Source organism: Acanthochromis polyacanthus, chromosome 2 (genome assembly GCF_021347895.1).
Source record: "Acanthochromis polyacanthus isolate Apoly-LR-REF ecotype Palm Island chromosome 2, KAUST_Apoly_ChrSc, whole genome shotgun sequence".
In the NCBI taxonomy this organism is placed as follows: Eukaryota; Metazoa; Chordata; class Actinopteri; family Pomacentridae; genus Acanthochromis; species Acanthochromis polyacanthus.
This window is the reverse complement of record NC_067114.1, coordinates 14,796,559-14,822,606: the sequence shown is the minus strand read 5'-3', so window position 1 is coordinate 14,822,606 and position 26,048 is coordinate 14,796,559. Positions and strand designations below refer to the sequence as shown.

The 26,048-nt window shown below is 39.0% G+C and overlaps 1 protein-coding gene across 1 annotated transcript in view; it reads left to right on the top strand.

Moving 5' to 3' along the window:
• spon1a (spondin 1a) overlaps positions 1-26,048 on the top strand; it is a 74,838-nt gene that overhangs the window by 11,305 nt on the left and 37,485 nt on the right. The window contains exons 4-6 of the mRNA XM_022205835.2: positions 8,261-8,334; positions 8,800-8,922; positions 14,107-14,255. Of these exons, the coding sequence (XP_022061527.1) occupies positions 8,261-8,334; positions 8,800-8,922; positions 14,107-14,255 (346 nt within the window). The remainder of the gene's footprint in view (positions 1-8,260; positions 8,335-8,799; positions 8,923-14,106; positions 14,256-26,048) is intronic.

Below are 26,048 nucleotides of genomic sequence, written 5' to 3'. Positions count from 1 at the left end.
CTCTGAGCTGTCCTGTATTCTGTCCGTCATTCTTGTTTTTTACCTCCTCGTTCTCCGCCTCTTCCTTTATCCACATTTTCATTTTTGCTAGACGGTGTTATCATAGTTTTCTCACAGCAGGTCATCTTGTTTGATACATGTGCTCTTCTCATAGAGGCCGGTGGGATGGCGGCGGAATTGTATTCTGCAAAGCGCGTGGATAGAGGAAAAAGTTGAAAGCGTGACAGAGCGCGCAACCTAGAAAGAGATACTTGAAAGTGTTCAGATGTGGCTGTAACGCCGGCACACAGAGGATGGGGGATGGAGAGATTGAGAAGCTTACAGTTCAAAAGAGATGCCTGTGAAAATCATAATTACAGGCTGGCAGTGGGTATTTGTCTCTGCTCTTCACCCTACCTGCCATGATGACAAGGCTTTGTCTGCCTCTGTGCTGCAATGCAACAAAAGTACTAATAAGGTCTTATGGATAGAAAAAATAACTCTTACTGAGAAGTGTAGGACTTTTTACATAAAAATGGCGTGGAGTGGAGATCTGTTCTTGTTTACTGGCTGTATTAATACTCCACCCTCCCTACAGTGAAATGTTGATACATAAACAGATACATACTGTACCATCAGCAAATATGCACAGGAAGAACCAACATAAAAATGAGAAATGCTTGCTTATAGAAGACAATTTCATTACCACCACAGGAATGGTAAATATTTGTTTTTAATTTCGCTCCATATCCCAGAAGTGTTCTGTCACTGCATGTCAGTCTGTCGGCTTTTAAAATTTCATGGTTATTAATAAAACACACACACATCTGGTCACAACATTGCAAGTTCTGTATGTGTGTATGGCATTTCTTTTTTTCCGTCAGAACATGTGACTCACACGTTGTCCCAGGGATCTTTTTCCTCACGAGTGGTTTGCTGCAGTCTAATTGACGGGCAGTTGCTGTCTTTCAGATGGAAAGACTGAGTTTGGTGGTTTGGTTTCATCAAAGGTTGCTCCATGATGATAGGGTCAAGCAAGGATGCTCAGTCAACCTCCTGAACTCAGAGCACTGACTTTGAAAGTCTCATCTATTTTCAGCTTTCTCACTTGCTAGAATCAAATCACGCCAAGGTTTCCTTCACTGTGACTCTGTTGCTGCTATCCCACTTTTGTTATCCTGAAAATACATTCTATACATTGAAGTTTTGCTGGGTGTTATGGAACTGACCCCACTAAAAGCTCATTTTCACCTTCCTGCAGTGATACAGATATGCATCCAGGCTGTCTTCAGTAAGCCTCACGAGCTACTTTCCTCACCGTACAGAGCTAATGAGCTTAACATATGGATATGCACAGAGATGTAAATGGAAGATTCTCTTGACATTAATGTGATGTCATTCGAGTGATCATTTCTCTATAGATTATTCGTCACTGAAGTGGCTTTGTTGAGTTACATAGATCCACAGTCCATGAGCATTTGTACAGTATTGTTGCAGAGTGATGTGTCTTTTCACTTACAAATTATCTTTTGCCAGTACAGATAGCATGCACTCACGGAATTTCTGCTTTATTAACTACATCTACGGTAATTACTGCCACTGACAGTGGTGGCCAAAGTGACGCCAGTTCTAAAAATAAGATGCTGCTACATGACTTATTTTTGTCTTTTGCTAATTAAACAAAAACAAGGAGAGAAAACATTGGATAGGAGATTTATTTGCCTCTGAACTTTAAGGTATTTTGCCAACTGGAAACCAGATATAAGATTACAGAATCCAACCTCCCCACCGAATTGCAGTAAAGTAATTTAACCTGAAGGAATCAGTGAATTGGTTGATTTTAAGCTTGGTGGTCCAATTATAACGTGTTTCTATAATTGCTTGATTGGAAATACGGTAGTAGATAAGAGGAATTGTAATGCTCTAAAAGTGAAACTCATCATTGTGAATCTCCCCATTTCTACTAATTTTTCTCCAGATTGATCGTCATACAATATCAGATCTAACTGTAAAAAATTTCACACAGCATGTTTTGCTAAGAGGGATTTAGTCTTTTTCCTTCAGGTTTGTCTAGATCAAATGCTTAGTTTTATGTCTAATTGGATTGAAAATAATTGGCTTTCATTGTCCTCGTCAGGGGGCACTGCATGATAAAATTAAACATGACCTGCAATTGTCCAGCGCTAAAAAGTACAACTCTTGTCAAGAGGCGTTATCACAGCGGAATCTCTTTGGTTAATTATATCATGGATGCTCCACAGAGTCACAGCAGAATATGATTAATATTTTCCAGTCAGTGGTGGAAGAAATACTGGGATCTTGCACTTGAGTAAAAGCACCAATTATACAGTGTAGAAATCATGCATTCAAAGATTTATTTAGGTAAAAACACAGAAGAATTTGCATCTGAATATGCTTTAAGTACCAAAAGTGGAAGTACTAATTATTCAGAATAATTTCAAAATAAATCATATTCTTATAATAAATTATAAATTAAATAATAAATTAATAAATTAAACGTGAAGCTGATTTCAATGACCTTATTTACTGCTAGGTAGGCAAAGCTTTTCCTAACGTAATCATAAGGTGTCACAGCAAAACTTTGTTGATTACATTTGATATTAGGAACCCAAAAATTTCACAGTACCCAGTAATTAAAGTTATCAAATGATTGCATTTAAGTAAAGCTATTTACCTTTGATCAGTAGTGAGGTAGAAGTATGAAGTGCAGAAAACAGAAATATTTGTGTAAAGTACAAGGAACCAAAAATTGTATCTAAGAACATTAGCTGAATAAATGTACTTAGTTAATTTACACCACTGATTGCAGTCATCACTGAATTTGCCACTATCTTATATCTTTCTATTTCTAAGTGAAAAGCATTTTTTTTGTTATTTCTTTTCAGTATGGAGAGTACTGTGGTGTGTTTCAGTGATCAGATGAATGTCACAACCACACCATGTTAATACATTTGCTTTTGTTTAGTGGATTTGTATATTATCTCTGAGGTGTTTCTTTTTATGCAAGTTCTGTTTGTAGTTGAGAAAATTGGGCTAAATTAATAGTTTAATCTGTAGTTCTATTAGGAGCAGAGAGGGGAAAACGAAAATAGTTAAATCTGTGGTTTTAGTAGGACTAGATACAACAATATTAGAATTCATTTTCTTCTTTTATCTGTAGTCTTAGAAAGAAAAAAAATGTCCCGTTCTTTTCCTTTTGCTTTGTCTCTCGTTCTCACTTTCTTTTCTTTATCTCTCTTTGTTAAGCTCCCACACACACACACACACTCACTCACATATGCACACACACACATTCAAATCAGTGCACTTTTGGGGTGATTGGGATCGGCGGTGGTGTGGATCCAGAAAAGTGAGATAGAATTTAAATTGGATGTTAAATAAGCATTACTCTGCCTGATTGTCTGGCCAGCCCAGGAAAGTGGGCAAGCAGTGAGGCAGAGTGTGCTCTTCTCTCTAAGGGAGATATGTGAAATTGGGGTGAGATTGAATTAAAGCGTGAACAATTAGAGATGTGCTGCTGGTGTCACTTACCTTGAATCATTTCATCCATGTTAAGAGGGGCCATTTTTATAATTTTACATATGCACTCCACAATGTACACCCCATGTGAGAGAGAATCACAGTGCATATTAGAAAAAAAGATATTTTTTTTAACCAAGAGACTTATGATGAGAGAAATTATAGCTCATACGAAAGAGAATAATAGTGCACATGAATTTGTATGATGTGTGTGGAACCGAATGAGTGTACAGACTGTGTGCTTTGTTTGAAAAATTTTAATTATGTGCGTGTGAGATAACATGTGAGAGAATGATTTTCTGTGAGAAGGAACGACATGGCATGCGGTGGAGAATAGCAGGATGTCAAAAAGTGTTTAATTAAAAGGTATTTTGTCTGGAAAGGAAGTCTTTTGTGGTTAACAGCCTCTTCAAAGCCTGAGTCTGCTCAGTGGCACCACTGACAATATGTTGAAAAGCAATGAAGGTGTTTTTTTTTACTAAGGGAGAAACTTTAATTTCCCTACATTTTGTTAGAATGATGGGAATATCACTGTAAGATTGTATTTTTATGTACACAGCTGTAAGCTTGTCAGATCGTGAAACTGTTGTATTTTCTGTTTCATTCACATCACATGCAGTCATCATTCTCTGATACAAATATTATTCTGTTTCACTCGCACTGATATTTTCAATCACTTACACTCACTCTTTCATATACACAGCTATCGTCAAGGCAAGAATTACGTGTGTGTGAAAGTACAGACAGCAGTTGAAGACTACAGTGATGAGAACAAAAGCATGTCATCACGATCCAGTTGTTTGTATGATATCCAGTACAGTTTATAGTTGCACAGGGGCAGTCGTGCCTCTCTACACTCAGTCCATCATGTTCTTCCTCTCAGTGTTCAGGATGTGACCTTCCTGAACATCTCTGTTTGAAATGGAAGTTTTACAGTGATTACCTCTCGTTTCTTCCATTTTGTAGAACAGTGATCTTTTGCTCTCTGATCTGTTGTTATTTTTCTTTCATTCTGTCCACACACTCAGGTTACATTTAAAAGGTAAATGAAGCTTAGAAACACAAAAAGAACAGACAGCGTTACGTTCGTAGGTGTACATCACCCTCATTCACAATGGCAAAGTGGAATGTACAATAATCTCTCTCCAAATCAATTGATCATCGTGCATAATGGGCTTAATGCAACAACCATTCCAGTACATTTGCTTAGTGGCTTGTGAAAGCGATTTAAGAAAAAAAACGTTGCACGGGTTTTCTTGTTCGAGTGTTTTTGTGTCAGGTAGAAACAAAACTGAGGGTCAGACCTGTTGTATGAGTCATGAACAGATAGCGTGCCATTTCATTACATATTCTATTTAATTTTTTTCTGCATGTATGTTACAAAATGAACAAAATAAGTAACAAAAATTAGAAATCAAATTTTAGATTTTGTCCACACTATGATGATAATGAAATCATGCCAGTTACACTGGGAGGTTTGACGTTTTGCCTGAGGATGATCCATGGTGTCCAACAGTGTTACATGATGTCATTTTGCCATCTAGCAGGGTACCTGCATGACTATCCTAAACCCCTGCTGCTTCTTCTCTAAGTGGGCTTGTACGACTATAAAACTGCAAAATTAGATCACAGTCTGACAGCATCACATGAAGGTCTGCAGTGTGTGTTCCTCTGTTTTAGTCTTTTGTAACCAGAACAGGCAGCCTTATATGGTGTGCAGTATGGTAAAAATCAAACCTGACGAACACGCACACACTCAGAAATATGTGGCATACACCAGGTGGAAAGCAATTTATGACACATTTGTACTCTTTGCTGAATGTGACTTGGAACACTTGAAGTAACAGCCCTCACAAGAGAACAGCCAGAATTTTAAGATAAAAATGCAAAAACTTTCTTATATTAGGTTGTTAATGCTTGTACATCTCTGTCATTCAGTGATATAAATATCACACTGACTGAAGTCATCATTTGTCAAAACTGTAAAATATAGCTTGACAGTGGTGTAGTGGTCCCTGGAGAAGTGGGTATACTCTTAATTTTCACCTTTTTTTTAATTAGTCCAGAAAAACGCCCTGTTTTAGAAACAGTGACATAGAAGACTACTCTATTCAATTTATTCAGTCATTTCTACTTGTCCACTATTATAAAATTATCATGACTTGATTAGGAGCAGTTTGTAGCTATTACTGGTCACACAAGCAAACTGGATTAATGTAACATGTATTCATCATGAGGCAAACATGGTGTTTCAATTACTTTTGAACATTTATTTAAATAAAATACTTTAAATATGAAGTTGACAGTGCATCCTTGTTCATATTTCATCATGAATAAAACCTCAATATTGTTTTAGGTCGAATCTTAAACTACCTGTCCCCATTCTTGTGTTTTTACTTACTTTAAAATCAACTACCAGCCTAGAGGTTTTCCCACATTATCCCAATCTCACTAGCTTCAGACTTACGTTAGAATAACGTTAGCCTTTCAAAACGTTAGTCAGACTCGGCCCGACACTCAGTTTAACCCGTTGCGCTTCAGTTGCGCTTCAGTGTCTCGCCCGCGGTACACTTTGAGATCTGCATAAGCAATTTGCTAAATGTCTGAAACTGCAAACGCGATTATACAAACACTATACGCCGATGGAAAGCTTAGATTCTCATGAATCCGCCGGTATAAACCACTTTCAGATGTGATTACCACAGCGGGTAATATAAACACATTTGTCCAACAAACAACAAATATCCATCCATCCGTTCTCTATACACGGCTTCAACGTACACAGCGCGACTCACATTTCCGGGTTCATTATTACACACAGATGAAAATATTACACAAAAAACGGCCATAATCCAACCTTGGACATCCAGACGACACAAGCCAGTAAACTATTTTGTCCAAAACATGTCTTGAAGATGGTATATGATCCACGAATAGGTCGTTTTCGAGGAAATGCACCTCGCGACGCGCGTCCAATATTCCCTGTATTTCTCGTCATATTTTTATTTACAAATAGAATATTAGTGTTTTTTTGTACTGAAAATGGCTGGAATTGACTGCAGCTTTAACCACTGGCGACAGAATATCCTCTCCTTCAAATGTGCAGTCATGTTGCCAGTAGTTTAAAACAATGATTCATTTGGAAACCACCTTAAAACTTACCTGAGAATTATATCGTTCATGAAAGTAGGTTCGCTCGATATGTACCACTCACTTGAAAGGTGTTCATTCTGACTTTCTCGCATTTCCGCGCATCTTTCAAGCAGACCTGTCAATCAACTGGAGTGCCACAGAGGTGTTAGCAAAATTTTCCTCTGTATGACCCGCCCTACTCTGCCTCTGATTGGCTCATCCCTAAAGTTAGCCAATCGAATCAGTGAAGGTAGCATGTACCAGCCAATTACAGGCAGAGGAGGGTTGTTCATGGCTTCATCATCCTTAAGGAAAAGAGTGCAACCTGGCACACAGATATTACTGAATGATGCGCACCAGGGAGCATTAGAAGTGGGTATACGCAATGCTAACTGAAAAATAAGTGGATATACGCCATATACCGCTGTATACCCTGGACTACACCACTGTCGCTTGAAGAGGTGTATTGGGTATATTTAGATAATTGGTTTCTATCAGTTTAATGTCTTCCTCTGAAAATGGAAATCAAATTCAGTGGCATGAGCAGCATCTGTAGGATTAAAAACCACAAATATCTAATTTCTCTCATCCTCTACATATGCTGATGTACATTTTCTATCAGTTCTGAGATGAACTCAGCTCAACATAGCACAACAGCTCTCAGCTTGTCAGATACACCAGAATAAATAGCAGCCAAACTATCCAGCTGGATGGGGCCCACCTGGATCCGACATTACTCCTGCACCTCCATCCAGCACCTCATTGTTGGGGTTTATCCCCATGGAAACCTTCCTGCAGCCATGGCTGGTGTAAAAGGCTGGTGTTTGTGAGGAAGTTAGGTCCCTGGAGGCTTGTTTTCTGTTGTTGTTTTCTTAAGTCTGCTGGCCTCTGAAAAGGTTTGTTTGTGGCTGATTTACATGTCAAGGCCCCTCTCAGACCTGTGTTCCCCACCACCCAGAGGAACAAGCCTCTGAGACAGCTCAATCTAGAGAGCCTCCCCTCTGCCAGGCCTCCCATTTGGGGAGCATTACTGTCGGCCTGTCAATCAGTTCTTATCGACACAGTGCATAGCCAACTCTACAGTACAGTGTGTCTGTGCATTTCCGTGCATTGCCCTGGGGAGTTTATTGAATGCAAAAAAATTACTCATTTAGTTGCAGTCTGTCCCTCACTTAGCTTTTCTTCAGCTTTCCAACCTGCCATTTCTATGTGCGTGAATATCTTAATGCTGATGCATGCTTTTTGTGGGGTTTGTGTGAGACATTGAATGCCTCTTTCTGAAAGATGGCCTGATTTAGAAATTTCCCTGTGGACTCTCATACCTGCTCTTAGGCACATACTGAAAAACAGGAAGCTGATTATGAGTAACTCTGCACCTGTTATGTCTGCCACAATCTACTGCTCAGACACGTATCATCTTAAAAGCCAAGATTTTGCAAATGTATCTTTAGTCTTTTTGTCCAAGTTAAAGATTTCCAAAATGTTTTTCAAAGGGTCCACTGTTTACGTGTTCTACCATTCACTCTCACTTTTGCCTAAATTTGCTCTTGGTCCCCTTGTCCACAAACTTTGCTCCTCACTGCCTTCCTCTCTTCTCGTCTCCCTGTAGGGCTAGCATTGTGCAGAAGAGGATAATCTATTTCCAGGATGAAGGTGCACTCACCAAGCGCATGTGTGAGAAAGGTAGGCTTCTTTTATTGCCATGGAATAAATAATTTACCAACAGTTTCCTGATCCTTCAGTCTTCCTGCTGGTAGTCTATTTCATTCCCTACTGATATTCTATTTATTTTTTGTTTCTTCTTTTGCTATATTTTCTTACAATCTTGATTTTGATGCTGGGGCATTCCTCTCTGCTCTTACGCTCTGGCATGTGAATGATTGTAGATGAGTGTAAATGAGTGTGACCCCCTGGCTGTGCATGACATTGGATGCCACACTGAGCTAGAGATCAAAAGAGCCGTGCCTCACATCTTTATTTTTTTATGCTCTTCCTCTCTTCTTCCCTTTGGCTCCTCACTTTCCTAACCACCAATCTCCTGTATGGTGGGCACAACTCTCATCTGCAATCTGTCTGTGTATATCTTGTGGTTTTCTGTATTTTTCTCACTGCCTCTTTTACTTTTTTTATGCGTGTGTGTATGTACAGAGTCCCTGTATGGAGATGCTACAGATAAACCTCTGCTTGACTGCTGTGCCTGTGGAACAGCAAAGTACAGAGTCACATTCTATGGAAACTGGTCAGAGAAGACTCATCCCAAAGACTATCCCCGTAAGCACAGCTGCTCTGCTTGACTTTCATATCGGTTGCTTGTCTTTCACATCACTCTAGCTCTTCCACAGAGACATTTATCTAAGATTTTTTTTAAACTGTCAGGAATTACCATGAAATGGTCTAAACCAATATTAAATTAATCTAGCTGACAAGCATTGCCTCTGTAGTCAAAGCTGCTTAATTTTTTAAGTCTATCATGCTATAGATCGTTCTACTGTTTTTTTAATACTATTGAAAACATATGTGATGAAACTGCACCGCTGCTGTGTATGTCCACTAGCAACATTTGCTTCTGTTTGAATAACTTTTCCTAAAAACTACCATTGCAAATACTTTTTTGGAAATTATTTGACATTTTTAAGAAATTAAATTTTACACTCGTGACCTTTTTCAAGAGATGGACCAAAACAATAGAAATGGATGTTATGTGGCAGACAGACATCAGAATGTGTGCAGATAAGGGCTCATATATTACATTTTAAGATGCGGAGACAATCACAAAATATAGAAAAATGCGAACATCATCGTCAATAGTGACTGTAGCAGTTAAGCCACAAAAACTCCAACTCTGATGTGGATGGTTTAGCTCTAGGGTTTAGCCCTTCCGCATGGCTCTCAGTAGTGATGTGGGTGGTGAGCTTTGGTACAATGGCTAGGTGTGATGTGCATATAACCTTGAACCACACTATCAGGATGCGAATGGACTTAGGGATTACACTGCCTCTCTTGTCTAAATCAGACTCTCGCCAGTCAGATCAATATACTGATTAGGGTCGAATAAGATAAACCCTGAGATCGAAAGGAGCCCTAATTCACTGTCTTATGGAAAGAGTAGCTGGTATGTGACTCACTCACACACATACACGCAAACACACACCTCGCAGATAGATTAAGTTAAAAGAGGATAGGGCAAGCCGCGTGGCTTCTGTTTCATCCCCACTCTTTGGATGCCACGGACTGTTTTCTCCTTGCACAAAGTCATTTCCTAGGTAACTAGTTATTATAACACTGAATATATTGCACCGGACAGTATTATTCAGTGACTCCAATACAGCAAACACATAGTAGTCTGTCCTTTGTTTCATAGTTCTTGTGTCCTTAGTTTGACTTTTTTGTTACAGGCAAAACATTTTTTTGGTACCTGAGATGTTCCACTGTGTCACATGTCATCCTTCTATTTTTAACATGTGTCCTTTAAGAGCAGGAGCCTCAGACCACCATGGTGACACATATTCTGAGTCTAAATTTCACTGTAAAGCAGGCCAGCGGGACTTTAACTTATTTATTTTTTTACTGCTGACATGATAACCTTGACAGTTCTATTTTCTTTCTCCCTTTTGTCCTCATAGTAAGTCATGCAGCAAAGCGTGGCTATTCAGCCCAAGCTTGCTTGGACACAGGGAGCATATTGAGAAAGAGAATGGCCTGGTTGTCAACAAAGATTTTTGATGGATTTGACACGAGACAGACACAGAAAGACAGAGAGAAAAAGAGAGAGGACAAATGACAGAGTTTTACTGTGTTTAATATTCCTTTACTGATGCTATAATACTCCTTCATACTTAATTTGCTCTTATGCAAGGCTTCCCCTTGACTGTCTATGAAGTGGGTTTGAATGATTTCGTAAGGCTGCATTCACACCCACAAGGAAATTTGTCATTGCTTTACAGTAGACAAATCTACTAATAACCATGTTGTTGGACAGCACAGCTAACTCCTACTTTTTTTGGCCTCCTGATGAATCAGAACATCCATTTAAGCATTAGCCGTTAAATCAATCAGTCTAATGTTCACTGTTTCCTATTAATAGGCTACAAAATAATTTTTCATCATAAATGTCCATTATTGTGGAGAAGATCCAGAGATTTTCATCTGTATACAGATATCTCTGCCACAGAACAGTGGTAGTTGTGCAGCAATGGGAATTTCTGGTGTAATGTATTATTTGGGGACAACATTGTTGAAGGCAAATATCTGATACTGGCAAGCACAGATCATCTCTGTCTACATCAGCTGCACAGTAGTCTTGTTGACATTCCCATCGCTTTTCTCCTCCACAGACATGGCTCTGAGACATATATTCAAAATGCAAAGCCCCATTTGTACCAGAATGTCAACAATTTGCTTTGTACTGCCTGATTTCCATGAACCATCCACTTGTTTGTGCCTCTGCACCTGTGCGGCGTGCACTACCACGCAGATGCAAAAGACAAATTTCTAGTTAAAAAAAAAAAAAAGCTAAACGTTTGGAACACTGCTTGTGCTGGTTGTTGTGCTGCTGCCAAAACAGACTCATAGAGTTCAAGTTGTTTGATTATTGGCAATGACTCCAGCCTGCAGGGGTCAGATGTTAATGAAAACCTGAGGGAAAAATACCTTTAAAATTTCATGAAGTGCCTGAATTAATGAAAATCTTAAATAACTAATATGTCTGAAATATTCTTGTTAAGATAGGTCATGGAAAAGACATGCTCTTTATATGGGATGCGTACCATTTTATAAAGTCACTTCCGTACTTCAGAAAAGATCAAGTGGAAAACATGAGAAATAAATGCCTCATTTTTTGTCCTGGTCCTCGCTACATGCAGAGCACCAACAATTCAGGATCTAAGATCTACACATATTCATCACATAAATGCTGTAGATAAAGGACCTAGCTGATGGTCAGAATTGTGTCTGAGAAATAAACATAAATCATGTCTTTATGGATGGATGAAGAGATGGATAGATAATTAGACAGTGCTGAAACAGGCAGAAAACACTGGCTTCATGCCTTTGCTGTTAGTATGGTCTAAAATAGACAGCTGTTGTCCACGCAATTAGAATGTTCTCTATATAATCAAAGTAAACTTCTAAATGTCAAAAATAAGAATTTAGAGAGAATGAACTGATCTGAACAAAATTGTCTTCTCAAAAGTAAAACTTGTATCTTGCAAACAAACTAATTGTAAAATTGTGTAAACTAGTCTTAAATGTTTTCAAGAATGCACTGAACAAAAAAAAGAAAGCAGAATCTAATATTTATTAAATTCTACTTTTTAGTATAGGTGACACAGTGCCTCTAAAACAGAATGGATATCATGAAACAACCAGCCAGCAAGTACGCATCATATTGGAAATTATAATAGACAGACAGAGTGGAATCCTAGACCAGAATTTACCAGTCAGTGTGTCCACCATTTGGAATGTGTAATGCCACACATCAGTGACACACAGAGTTAATGAGGTTGTTAGTTGTTTTGGGGGACAGGATTAGATTAGTGGGCATGTCTATCCAGAGCTGTCGGAAAGGATTTCTCAGACAACAAATGGTGGAGCTGCAGACAATTAAATTCCTGACTAGGGCCTGAACCGAATCACTGTTGTATTTCTGTCATCATGCCATTTGAATAAAGCTGCATGTTACCATAACTTTTATATTCACTAGTTGTCAAAGGAGTGTCCATATAGTGATCATACTATCTGATCTTTGTCCATAAAAGTCATATGAGGCTGTGGATTGATTCGAAGGTCGAGAATTTTTCACTAGTTGAACAGCACAAAACTTTTCATGCACAGTCGACTAAACTGAACCTTTTTCTAATCATAACAATGGAAATGAGAGTTTCTACTTTTTCTCTAAGTCAAAAAACAAGATTACTTGCGTGCTGTGTTTATACTTTTTTTTGCCTTTCTACTGATCAAACTTTTGCCCGCACTTTTGGCTTTGTGGTTATACCACCGGCTGTCTTTTTTGCACTGCCTGACTTTTTGTCTGGAGCTCTTACACAAACCTTTTGCGTGGGTGGTATTTGAAAGTGTGGATTCTCATTGTGTAAGGAAAGAAGTGAAAATGGATACTGATACACCTCTCACCTGATATTGTTACATAGATTTTAAGAGCCATGCAAGCTTATTGTGTGAAATCACCCAGCTAAAGTCATGCCGAGTACAATTTAGTCCACTTAGTTGGTTGCATATATGTAATCATATTCAGACTAAGAAAGGATTTCTTTTTCATGGTTTGAATATGGCATGTATAAGGAAAAAAAGACAAAACAATAAACAATGAGGCACTACATCTAAGCAAGGGCTGTAATGTGCCAAATTAACTCAAAGACAATAGAAATTCCATGCTAAACAAAATCACAACCTGAACCTTAAATTTGTCGAAAAGATTAAAAAAAAAGATAAACTACTTACATTTTTACAATCTGATGACAGAAATACTACAAACACGGGGATTAGATTATGAGAGAGATCAGTGTTTGGTCCTACTCACATTGGTAACTAGCACAAATGGTCGCTTACACAACTGCAAAGTGCTATAGCCTCACTGGGACTGAATAGGTGAAATAATCAGACAAATGGCAAACCCATTCATGTAAAGGATTCCATTATGTGGTGCAACAATAACATTTCTAATGCTTTAGCTGATGAGTAGCTCTTGGACGCAGCTGAATTTTCTGCATGCAAACTGGGGATGGGAGACCTGGCCTCAAGCCTATAGTGCATTAATTGTTGATCATTGCAGTGAAATCACCACTATACGCTCTAGATTGATGTATCTGGTTCTAATCCATGTACACAGTAACATACTAGACAGAGGGATAATATGACAGCAAGGGGCAAAGTAAGACACTGTGAGACCACCAAATGGCTAAGCTTTTGAGGCAGACTTGTTGGACTATTGAGGATCGACAGTGAGAGTGTAAGGATAACGTCCAAAGACCTATAAACATCAACCTGTCAATCTTAGATGAACAATTTATTATGCCTTACACAGCATTTGTGGATACGGCAGGGTTTGAGCCTCCGCTGTCACCTCAGTGGATCATTATAGTGGCTAATATGTCTGCATTCTTTATACACATACAGGTATAGGACAGATACTTGGCTAATTATTCCTTTCTTTGTCAGTCACTTGAGTAACAGAGACACTAGCAAAAGGATTAAGAGAGAGCATAAAATTTAAGGAAAACACTGTAGGTGGTTTACAGCAATATGGAATATATTTAGACTGAAACAAATCACTGTTCATAAAGGTGTTTAGGTGTATCAATCAACAGACTGTTGGTTCTTCACTGAAATCTCTGGAGTGGTAAAAAAAGTAAAAATCTGTAATTGAATCATGCAGAGATCATGTTCAGAAAAGGGTCGGGATGGTCAACTAATTAGATGTTTTATTGTCTAACTTCCCAGGTCGTGCCAATCACTGGTCAGCCATTATTGGTTCCTCCCACTCAAAGAACTACGTGCTTTGGGAGTACGGTGGCTTTTCCAGTGAAGGAGTTAAACAGGTAGCTGAGCTGGGCTCCCCGGTCAAAATGGAAGAGGAGATCAGGCAGAAGGTAAGATTCTCCAATGCTAGGAGGGGTTGATATGTCATAGAGATAGTAAATAAACAACGATGAAAGAGAATGTCATAGTTTTAAAAAAAAAGTACAAGAAAAATCGAGGATTGATACAAACACTTGTGCAATCTGTCAGATCAGAGTTTTAAACAATGAATGAATTGACTTGAATTTTTAACTGTCTTTCTGGCAATTTTTTACTTTTACCTAATCTTGCAAGAGATAAGTTGTATAACACCGCAAGGGCTTTAGAGGATGTTCCAGGGTGTGCACACCTGAGTTCAGTGTGCGATGAATTGCTTTGACATTGTTGTCCACACTGATTAGTGTTTTCAAGCATCTTCGCTATTCTTAGCCAGCCTCTGCATCTTCAATGTTCACTAAACCAGTACACAGGATCTGAGGGAGTACCTCTGCTGAAACGGGTTGAAATGTTAAATGAACAGGTTTGAAAGGCATTTCTCAGGTCTGTCGTGAAATTAGAGCAATTATATATCTAAGTGGAGCAATATCAATTCTCTAGTTAATCTTTGATCACACCCTTGGGTTTAACACGACTCAAGAGGTTCTTTGACGGGAAGAGATAGTAGCTGTTATTTCCATCATCAGCTCAGTTAATTAGTCGTTGATTTCAACTAGACTGAGTTATGTCTCTCATCGTGTACCCAAAGGAAATTTCCTTAAGTTTTACTTTAAACTGGATTGTGCAGGTTTCACCTTTCTTTTACATATTGGTTTATAATTTTTATACAATCCTTGCACTCCACTTCTCAAGTTCTTCCTCCCTCCTTGGCCTGTCTCCTTTTTATTATTTCCACAAATAGCATGGTATATCTTTCTTCTTTCCTCCTTCTCCATGCCTGTCTCTCTCAGTCTTAAAATAACCCGTGCTGGCAGAGCAGATGGTCCTGCGGAGTGCTTATTGTTGGCTAATATTGAAGACCTGGAGTCGCAGCAGATAATGAGAGCATAGTGTGAGCAATGGGGTCTCCGTGTCATTGCTACCTTCCCACTGCCATTACATGCACTCTTTTTTTTGGTCTTATTCTTATCTGCCAGCCTAGATGATTATATGAGTTTCTTCTAAGCTTAGAGGTGAGAGTGAAATGACATTAGATTTGATTGACTATCACAGAAAGTGTGCTGAAAAATAACGATTTTCCAAGACCTTTATAAATGAATTTTTTTTTGTATTTGCAGTTTAGTGGCAATTATTTCTCAAGCACATGAAACTGGAATTAGTTTACTCACAAAATCGATTAAATATGCCTACCCAGAGGTCTGTTACATAAAGCAAGACGGACAACACTTGATTGTTCATAGGTGGGCTGAGAGGTATGCACAGAACTGAAAACTGGTGGATTACACACTGTATGATCTGTGTCACATCAGCAGACGCAGTAAAATGAACAGGAAGAAATTACACATTTTCTTCACCAACCACAATCATATCATCACCAAGTGTGGCGTGGCTCAAGCTGTGGTTGTCGAGAATAATTGCTCAATAGTGAAGTAGAACTGGAACCTGAGTGCAGGTTGCTGATTACACAGGCAATCAATATAAACCCTGATTGGTTTGATACTAGCAAGTTGCAGGCTGTTATTCACTGTCTAAAAAAAACAATGAGTAATCAACCTTTTTCACTGCTCTGTACATTGCTTAAGCAGTGCAATTTATGTTTGTGCTAGTATTGTGTTGCCTATGTGAGTAGGTGAACATATCGTGTAATGTAAATGGCTGTCATTTTGGCTGACAAGGTACATGGATTCTCCGTGGCTGATGTTTACAGTTTTTCTTTGATAACTGGAATAAAAAAATAAAAAAAACTAAAAAAAACCAACAATGTTCTAGTTCCTTAGACTACCACCTCAAATGTTCAGTCTGTACTTTTGTACAACTCACAAAACACAGACAGTCTGTCGATGCCCTTGAGGTAAGAAGGATGGGGGAAGGAGGCTCCCTCCTTTGAGCCATGCGGCGCTTCTTGGTAAACGCTGACACAAACAGAAAGCTGATTTGCTTTTGTGTCAGGTGAAGCGTCAGGAGGGGAGCAGCTAGCGATGAATGCAAAATTGATATTCATAGCCGGGCTTCACTCCAGCCAAGAGGTGCACTGATCAGAGTGTTCATACAAAGTTTCATTTGCAGAGCCAAGCGGGCATGCAGACCACGCAAACACGCACACATGCATGGTGGTATGGCTGTCTTTGTGAGGACAGTCACTGGCCTTTATGCACTCTCTACCCCCTTACCCAAACTGCACCATTATGACTAAGTGTGCAACTAAGTGTCATTTTAGTTCTAACCTTAATCCTAAAGCCAAGTCTTAACCATTAAACAGCTTTATCAAAGAGTGTGAGAGAGTGAGAACTGGTCAAAATGTCCTCACTTTAATGGTCTAAAACACAACGTCCTCACAATTATAGCTGTACAAGTACACATGCATGCACACACACAATAATAGACACACAGTGTTTGATGGCTTTATTTTTAAAATGAGTCTGTCACCCTTTTAGAGCCATGACGGTGAGTTAGCTGTACAGTCTTTGTGGTTTAAGGTGAGGTGAAGAAAGTAAGGTGGGACCACCAAACAGCACCTCAAGCCCCCTTTGTCTCCCCCCCCCCCCCCCCCTTCAGATTGGCTTCTCAGACTGTAAACAGATGTGCAGCACTGTTCCATTTGCCAAGTACAAATGCTCTTATCAGAGGACTTGGCAGCACTGGGATGGAGCCTGGGTCTGTTGTTGTTGTCCCTCCTTTCATGTTTGAGGTGATTTGTATATGCATTCAGTCATTACAGAAGCTCAGTGTGTCACTAATGAGAAGTTTAATGAGACTCTCTCCATGGACCAACGACCAGGGCCAAGGCCTCAGACGGATTATGAAATCTCCTATTTCCTCTCGCAGCATGGGGTGTTTTTCATTATTGCACAGTACAGACACTCACGGAATCCTCTATTATCATGAGCTCCACAGCTGTGGCAGAGAGCAGCGACGACACCACTCAGGCTGGAGCCAAAAGAGACATTACAGATTAATGACAGAAAATACAGATCTGTGTCACTTGATACAGCTGTGGTCCTTATTATGTTGTTGTACTGTTCCACCCCCCCGTATGTGTCACTCTGTGTTTTTTTTCTTTTTCCAAATAAAAATTTTCAAACGTGATTCCTAAGATACTCCGACATTTTTTAATTAGAAGTCTACACAAGATATTTTGGAGCAGGATTCATCTAATAGTTGGCAAAACTCTTATCCCGAATGCTACTTGTATTTTATTACAGTCAAATGGCCTGGATGATTGAAGCTGAATGTAGCAATAGAGCTGATTGGCTGAACAACAGGCATTGTGGAATAAAATGTTAGCTTGTTAGTGTTTCTCCTTTTGCTCCACTTTCTGTGCACCTAACAAGAATTCAAATGATAATTTTGCAGTTCAGTTGTGAGAACAGCAAGGTCTGCCATCTGTAAGTGGGAGGCCTGCAGTTAGGAGCGTGGGTAGAGAATAATAGATATGCAGGTTCCTTTGGGTCCTTGACTCTGACTGAATGAGCAGGTGTGTATGTGTGTTTCTGCTTGTATACAGAGAATCACTTCACAACCACTTTTCATGGCACTGAAATCTTTGTTCCCCATGTGTCTTTTGGAACACTTTAATTACCTGTTGTGGTAGCACTCACCAGTAGGAAACTGCATCAGGCTTTGTTGTGTCTGGACAATTAATATTTAGTAGTTACTCAGGGAAAAGAGCTGCTTTCTCTTTTATTGATCTTCATGTCTTTTAAGATAAGCAAGTTAATAAGACCGATAAAGTTATTGAAAATGCTGATCCACAGTGCGAAATGTATTATTTTCACAACAAGGCAGTAAAATTGGGACATGCTTAAGTGTTTTACGGGCTATACTTTTAGCTGGAACCGTCAACTTACCAACTTAAAAAATGTTTGTGTTTATCCTTTGCAGGGGCGTATCTTCACCCAAAACCTTATCTTTTCCTAAACTTAACCAAATAGTTTTGGAGCTTAAACATAACCAAGTACTTTTCTAGTTTAGGCAAGAATCAACAGTGAAGAGAAAGAACAGGAAGCAGCAACTGAAAACACAAGCAAACAGAGATCGAAACATATTTGCACAGGTGTATTTTTACCCAATCCATGACCTATTCCTAAATGTAACCAGATAGCTTTAGTGCCTGAATTAACAAAGTAATTTTGTAGCAAGAGCAAAGTAAACCACGAGTGAGAACACGACAAAAAAACCTGGTCCCACATGGCACTGAAACACAACTCTCATGAGAAAAGGTCCTGTGGTTTGTGCCAATTCCACTCACGTAGAATCGTTATAGCTTTGTTGCTTTTTTTCTGCTTAAAATGAGAGAAACTCCTGAGTCAGTCAAGCAACATGGATGCATGTCAACAGAATTACAAAAAAAATAGACAATTTTACAGCCTTATACATTACCAGCCAACAATGCAACTTACACATTTTGCTGTGAGGCTGTGTTGTATTTCATCATATAATCAAACAGCACTGTGCTTAAATTTCTTTGTGTTATTTCTGTATGAGGAATGTATCCTGATGTGCTTTGAGATCATTTATTTGTGTAAGAGCGAGTTTTTTGCCTATTATTGTTGAACTAAAAGCTCAAGTAGGGCTGTGCTGTGATAATTAGCTGTGGAGGCAATCTGAAAAATGCAAAAAAACAAAACATAGCAAAAACAAATACCTCCTCTTGTAGCTCTTCTCTGGATGTTCTCATCCCTTATCAGGTAAGTGTGGTTCTTCGTATGCATACAAACATGAACATAAACGTCAAATTTAAGTATCCACAACCCTTCACCTACAATTAGCTGAACACTAAACTATTTGCCACCTTCAGTCTATCCTCTCATTGCCAACTTTAATGGTAAATCTAGCCACACAACCGAACCAACCACGATGACACATTCAGATAATGCAGTCTAAGTTAGCAGCCTACCTCTCTAGGAGAATGTGAAGCTCGAAATACAGTAATTACTGGACATAACTGAGTCCACTTTCATATACTGACAAGTGTTTTATTGCATTCATCGTTGGAGTCTGTCTTCCTTTTACAAGGTTGCTTGGAAACGAAAGCTAATACTGAAATAGGAACTTTTTCTTTAGCATTTTCCTCCACTGAATCAGGCTTTCCAGCATCTGAAGGAATGTACGTACATGCACATCCAACAAGTGACAGGAACAGTGCCCTCTCTCTGAAAAATTCTTGCCTCATCACTCATTCTTCACTCATCACTTAAATTACAATAAACCAACAAGCTAACGAAGTTTTTGCCCAATGATGCCACAAACTACTGCCTGCTCAGTGTCTTCTACAAAAGCAATTAGGGTTCATGAAGTTCACACACAAATTTCACTCTGCTTTCATTCCAATGAGTACATCGTTGAGAATAATAAAAAGTGACATAGCCATAATTCAAATAAGCATTACAAAGGCACACTCTAACCTAAGTAAACACAGGTCGACATCTTGATTGACATTTTGATAATGAGTGAGTGCCTTTTCTTTTTTTTCTAGACCTGTGTGAAGCAGATAAGAGAAGAGTGAATGACTTAGACTCAGTTTTTTTCTTGCATCATTAAGTATTGTAATGTCTTTTTAAGATCCAATCTCTCATCAAACAGGGAAAGATCAAATTGTTCATCACCTTGATGTCATTCAGAACTGGTGTTTCAACCCCCATATTTGATTAATTCTTTGACCAACTAATTATCTTTTGCCTGCATTTATATGGAAAAGTCTGGTGGTCCCAGCAATATGCAAGCATATTGAAATTCATTGGCTTTTATGTTCCATGAGATTATGCAGTTTACGATTACTTAACATTCACTCTCAGAATGTGCACCTCTGTGTTTTAACGACAGTTGACATGATGGTGGAAAAGTGTTTCTGAGACTCATCGAGTAAGCATTGGGATGTACTCTCTATTGTATGAAGTCACTGGCACAGGAAGACAAGTGGCTTGCTAAAAGGGGTCAAGTTGTGTAGGGGCTGGGGGTTTAAATGCTGTTTGGATTCACTGTGGTTCAGATTTTTACTCCTGAGTGCCTCTGAGCTAAATGTTTCTCAACCGTGTTGAAATATAATGATGCTCAGAGAGGGGAAATTCAACCATTTAACCCCCTTAAAGGAGGCCATGTAGGCAACTGAACCTTTGCCAGAGGAGGGTCTTTCAATTTTAATCTGGATTAAGCAATATAATACATTTCGAAATGGTAACATTTATTATCTTTAGTTACCTCACAAATGGCTAAAAATACCATTTTATGTGCATAACACCAGGGTTTTACCTTTTGGGCATGAATATGTTGGAAAAAACAATAGAGCTTTGTGTGAGTGAAGTGATAAATGACACATCTCAGGGGCATGTAAAGCTGTGTTTGTGTTCTCAGAGTGCAATGGTGATGATGCCACTAGGTAACTCTTCAGAATTCTACCTCAGGTCTCTGGATTCACCACAGTTGGATGCATGTGCTGTTAACATGATAATTCCCACATAAGCTGCAGGCTTTTCTCTCTCTTTCATTCTTCCTTATTGTCTTCATTCTCGTCTCTCTTAGACTACCATTAATCACGTTCTTTGTATTTCTTGTGTGTCTTTCTGCACACGTCCTTCTGCATGAGGTCAGGTTTGCCACGACGGGATAGCAATTAGCTCTAAAGGGGCCTCCCACAGGCTGAAGTCTTGACCCTAGCTCTGTATCCAACGTTGCCAAGCCATGGTGGACCATGCCAAACCCCAGTGGGTATAGGAGCACGCAGAAATTCTTAACTCTCTACCAACAAACCCCTTAGCCACTTCTCCCTGCTGGCTAGATCACGCTTATGTTTTCTGAATGTTTTGATTTCTGGTTCTCTTCTTCTCTGTCTAATAAAAAAACAAAAAACAAAAAAGGACACTCTTGAGTTTAGAAAGGAATAATTCTTTAATTTCAGCTGGCAGTTTTCTCTTGGCCTGTCAAGTCAGCTTTATGAGCCCAGCAGAGATATTCCTGTTTGGGAAAACAAAGCTCTCAAAAACCTTAATGCCTGCCTTGGCTCTTAGGACTGTTATTATGATTGCTGAAATCGAACAGCACAGCCAGAAGCAAGCACATTTTGAAACAGAGTGTGGGAAGAGTAAGCCAGGCTGTGCTTTGTGTTTGTGTTTTGTGCATGTGCGTGCATGTGAGTGTGTATGTGAGGCTTCTTCTTTTCTCATAAGAAGTCAGATAAACATGTTACTTTATTAAGATGCACACAGGCCACAGTGAAATTACGTGTTTTCAGAAAAGTGGCAGGTGCTTCTTGTTAATATGTACGAGCTGGAGGCATACACATGCAGGTATGTTTTGCATGTGTTCTCAATTTGCATGTGTGTATGTGGGCCTGTTGTTGACTTAACTGGCCCTTGGTATAGCTGACTGGCTTAGAACTCAGGGCTATATACACAGGCATGGGGATAAAAGCTGAATTATTCAGGAACCCCAGACATCGTAGTGAGATGCAGCTATGGTAAAGTCATCACAGTGTCCAGAGAACCAAATGGAAAAAGAAATTTGTAGCACACAATGGAGAGATCATTGTATTCAGAGATTCGTTATTTGTCTTCTTTTTCTTATTTAGATTAACATTTCTGCGAATATTTGTAAGTTTCTATGACTGTGAGGCGACACAGTTTAAGCAAATTAAAATGAAAATTTATGCTAAACATTGAAATGTTTTGACTTGCCTCTGTATTTGTAGTCTCTTAGGGAAATCTTTCCCCCTTTTATCAGTTATTTGTCAAGGCTATCAATATATCTCTAGTGGCGTTTCATGTGTTTATCTGTTTATATGCATACAAGCTTTTGAGCTTGTTTACATGTGATTCTAATTTTGGATATATTTTTTGATATTTTACTGTCTGTTTGTGTTGTTGGTTTGTGACTATTCTGTTATTCAGTGCCCAGACTGATACAGCTTCCAACTGCAGAACAAAGTAAAAGAAGTGGGCTAAGTGGTAGAGAGGGATTGGAAAACAGATTGATAGGAAATACATAAGCTTAGCACATACTGAATAGCAAAAAAAAATGTGCATGGTGACAGGGACATATTCATGAAATGACATGCTCTGCTTATTCAGTTATAATTGGCTGTGCTTCTTAGTGTATTTCTTATACATCCCAAGGCACTGGAGACAGTCTAATTTACTGTATATTAACATGGGTAACCTTTGATTATGGAAGTCGCAAATTAGATTTAAAAAACTTGCCTTAAAGGTTTTTGCAATGGCAAATCAAGACGGCATATTGAAAGGTCACAGCAGAACCTATATAGAGGTATTTTACAATAAAAACAGTGATCACTCTGAATCAACTGTTTCTGAATTAAATAGAAGCTTCACTTATTTTTTGAAGATCTTCATAAGATCAAGGCCAAATAAATACAAACTATCATTATGAACCTGCGCAATCTTTTATTCATGAGGTGGCCTCGACAAATCTGTTTGCTGCAATGGCTCTACCTGTTATGTTGTCCCTATGTAAATGAGACCGTGTCTCTGAGGCCCACCACCCACTGCAATCTCCATATCATTTGGTAGGTTAGGGAGTAGGCTGTGTTTGCAGGCATGGGTCAACCAAATGAAGGAGACAGATATTGATTGACAGCTAAGGACACAGTACAGCATTCAAACGTGACCACAAAATATTTCTCAATCACAAACAGGTGCAATACAGATTCCTATCAAACTAGAAAAGCACTCAGAAAGCTCAATACTGCACCAAGGCTGTTTGTTCCCCCATATGGCACTGTCAGAAATGCAGCATTTTTCTTTAATCAATGCAGCATTTGTTTATTAGTTATTATTGATCAGAAATCATGGCAACACAGAATGTGGCCATTGAATATAGATGTACCCACAAACAAAATGACCTTGCACTGAGCACAGGTCCGTGTTATTCATGTGAATGTTATATACGGATACCAAATTGTGTGATCTAAATATGTAGCAGGCGTTGGGAAGTGATGAGGCTCGGAAACACCCCGACAATTTAATCAATTGTTCCCTGTATCATTTTCGATGGATATGTCCTGAAAAACCCGCAACGGTCGATTTGTAGTTGGATTGCAGTCATGTGATCATCAGCAGGCAGCTGACATAGCGTTCACTGTTCACTTGTTGTCATAGTTACAGTGACCTCATGCTGCTATCTCACAATGACATAGAAATCTTTAACAAATCTGTGGATCCAGACTATAAGCTGCATCACTGTTAAAATCTAATCAGTTGGTCCTTGTGTCATTTCTGACCTTCCCTAAAAATTTCATCCAAATCTGTTAGCCCATTTTTGAGTAATACTGCTAACAGACAGACAAACAGACAAACGTACGCCGATCGTCACATAACTCCATCATTCCTTAAGGATTGCCTTGATATTCTAGTGCAGTACATGGCATGCATGTAAACACAATCTAATCAATATTATGATTATCTTTTTTTTTTTGCGATACTCTGTCATTAGTGGTAAAATTTACCTGCCAGAGTTGTCCTTTTGAATCACGTTCTCTTTAAAAAAAAAAAAAAAAGCAAATCCTTGACTTTTACTTCTGTTTGTGTCATAGTCTTGCATATGAGTATGTGTGTTACTTAACCTCTCTTAATGATTAGTGTCCAATTGCATGCCTCTAAGACAAGGCATAGAAGGTAGCTAGTTTACTGTGTAGTACATGTATTGCTACCATAGCACGCACCACTAATACGGGTACTCGCAACACTGCGCTGAAGGACAACGGCACAGGTGGTCACAATAAAGTAAGTGAGGCAAATGACAACCGTTACTAGTGTGCAGCTGCTTTCAGAACACATTAGTTGATAATGCTACACTGTTGAAGTCAATAACTGACTTCAGGTTAATTGATTTGCAAAAGAATGTGTGTTTATGGATTGAAAAATGCAGCATTTTTACAAATGAACTTGTTTCAGAACTACATAAGTGAAAAAAGTCTCCCAGCACTGTGTGATAAGGTTAAGTAGCACTACGCAACTAATGAAGTTCTAAATCACACTGCACCATATCATTACAAATTTATCTATATCGTTTTCGTACCATCGACCATATATCGAGATACATATTGAAGCGTGTGAGAGGCGGAGATACACACCCCAATCTGCTGCCTGCTATCATTACTATAATTAGACCACAACAGCTTTGTGTAAGAGTTGGGAAGACAGCAGTGATTTATTACCCAGAGACACTGCTTGTACCACTACAGCTTTTGGTAATTTGAGGTTATTGCTTAGTCTGTTACTTTCTGTTACTTTTAGCACAACATCTTTCATTGCTAATGTATTATTTTGCCTCAAATGCATTAAAGAGCTCATTACTCTCGCTTACTCTCTCTCTCTCTCTCTCTCTCTCTCTCTCTTTTTCTCTCTCTCTGTGTTTGTGCAATGCAAAATAGACAAACAGACACACATTCTGTGGATATAATTCTGCTCTGTTCTTAGAGAAAACTAACAAATATATAACATTTATGCTATGTGTTGGCCTGACTTGTTATTGGATGAAGTCTTTAAAAGCAGTGAAACTGGCCAAAACTATTTTATTCCTAAGTATCTGTTTGTTTTGAAGCTGCATTTTAATTCACACAATAATTACACATAGTGATTCCTGGGAACAGCGCTGTGGGCGCTTACACATACAAAACTCTTTCTGCTGGCTCTTTTGTGTACTTTGCATACCTTTTTGGCTGTCCCATGTTGCCCATTAAAATTTTGATCTGTTGAAAATGAGAATCCATTGTTTATATTTTAATCCATGATATTTCTTCCATGGCTTTTGGTAGTGTTCTTTAAATAATCCTGCTTCAAACATCCATACACTATAATATCAGTTCCCTAGCATGTTATCAAATGGGCACACACATTATACACCCCCGTCAAAAGTTTTGAGACGGGTTCTAATTTATTTGAATGAGAAAGTGTCTCAAAACGTTTGACAGGGGGTGTATATTCTGCATAGAAATATAGATCTGACAGTTCTTGCATACTTTGTATCTATAATAACAAACACTTTGCCTGTAGTGTGTTTTTGTTTTGTTTTTTTCCCATTGGAGATAATGCTCAGTTAATGTCTCTTGTGAGTTTTGACTGAATTAAGTATTATGGTAGCTGTTTGTGATACATTGCTTCAATAAGAATGTAAAAGCATCTGCTGCCCGTATGATGAATGCATGGATGCATTATATGTGGTTTTAAGATGAGGTTCAGGCTGAGTTGGTAACATCTGTGCTTTCTTAGCAGCAGACAGGTCCACGATCATCACATACTCTACAGTGCAGTACATGTAGCTACAGTGGCCACTGACCTCCTTACAGAGCGAGAATTCTGAAAGTAAGAATGAAAGTTAGTAAAACGGAAGAAAAGCTTAGAGAGCGACAGACACCCTGAACTGGGTCATCAAAGGCAGTTACCTCAATTCATCTCTAATAATATCCCCTAGCCCTGGGCCCTGGTCTGCTGGAGTTGCCTATATGATGGCTCAGGCTGCTTGATAAATGGGTGTGCCAGGCAGCGCTATAGCCTTCCAGACTGCGCTGCAAGGCTCAGAGATTGCCACCGAGGACAACCATGGTCAGCAAATCAATTCACAGCTCTCTAGAGAAGTAGTCAGTGCTTGCAAACTCATCTTCCTTTAGCATGGACGACTCTGTTGTCACCACGTTTTCTCACTTGCCTGTGGGATGTTCTCCTGTCCTGTTTTGAGCAAGATTGGTGTGACTGAAG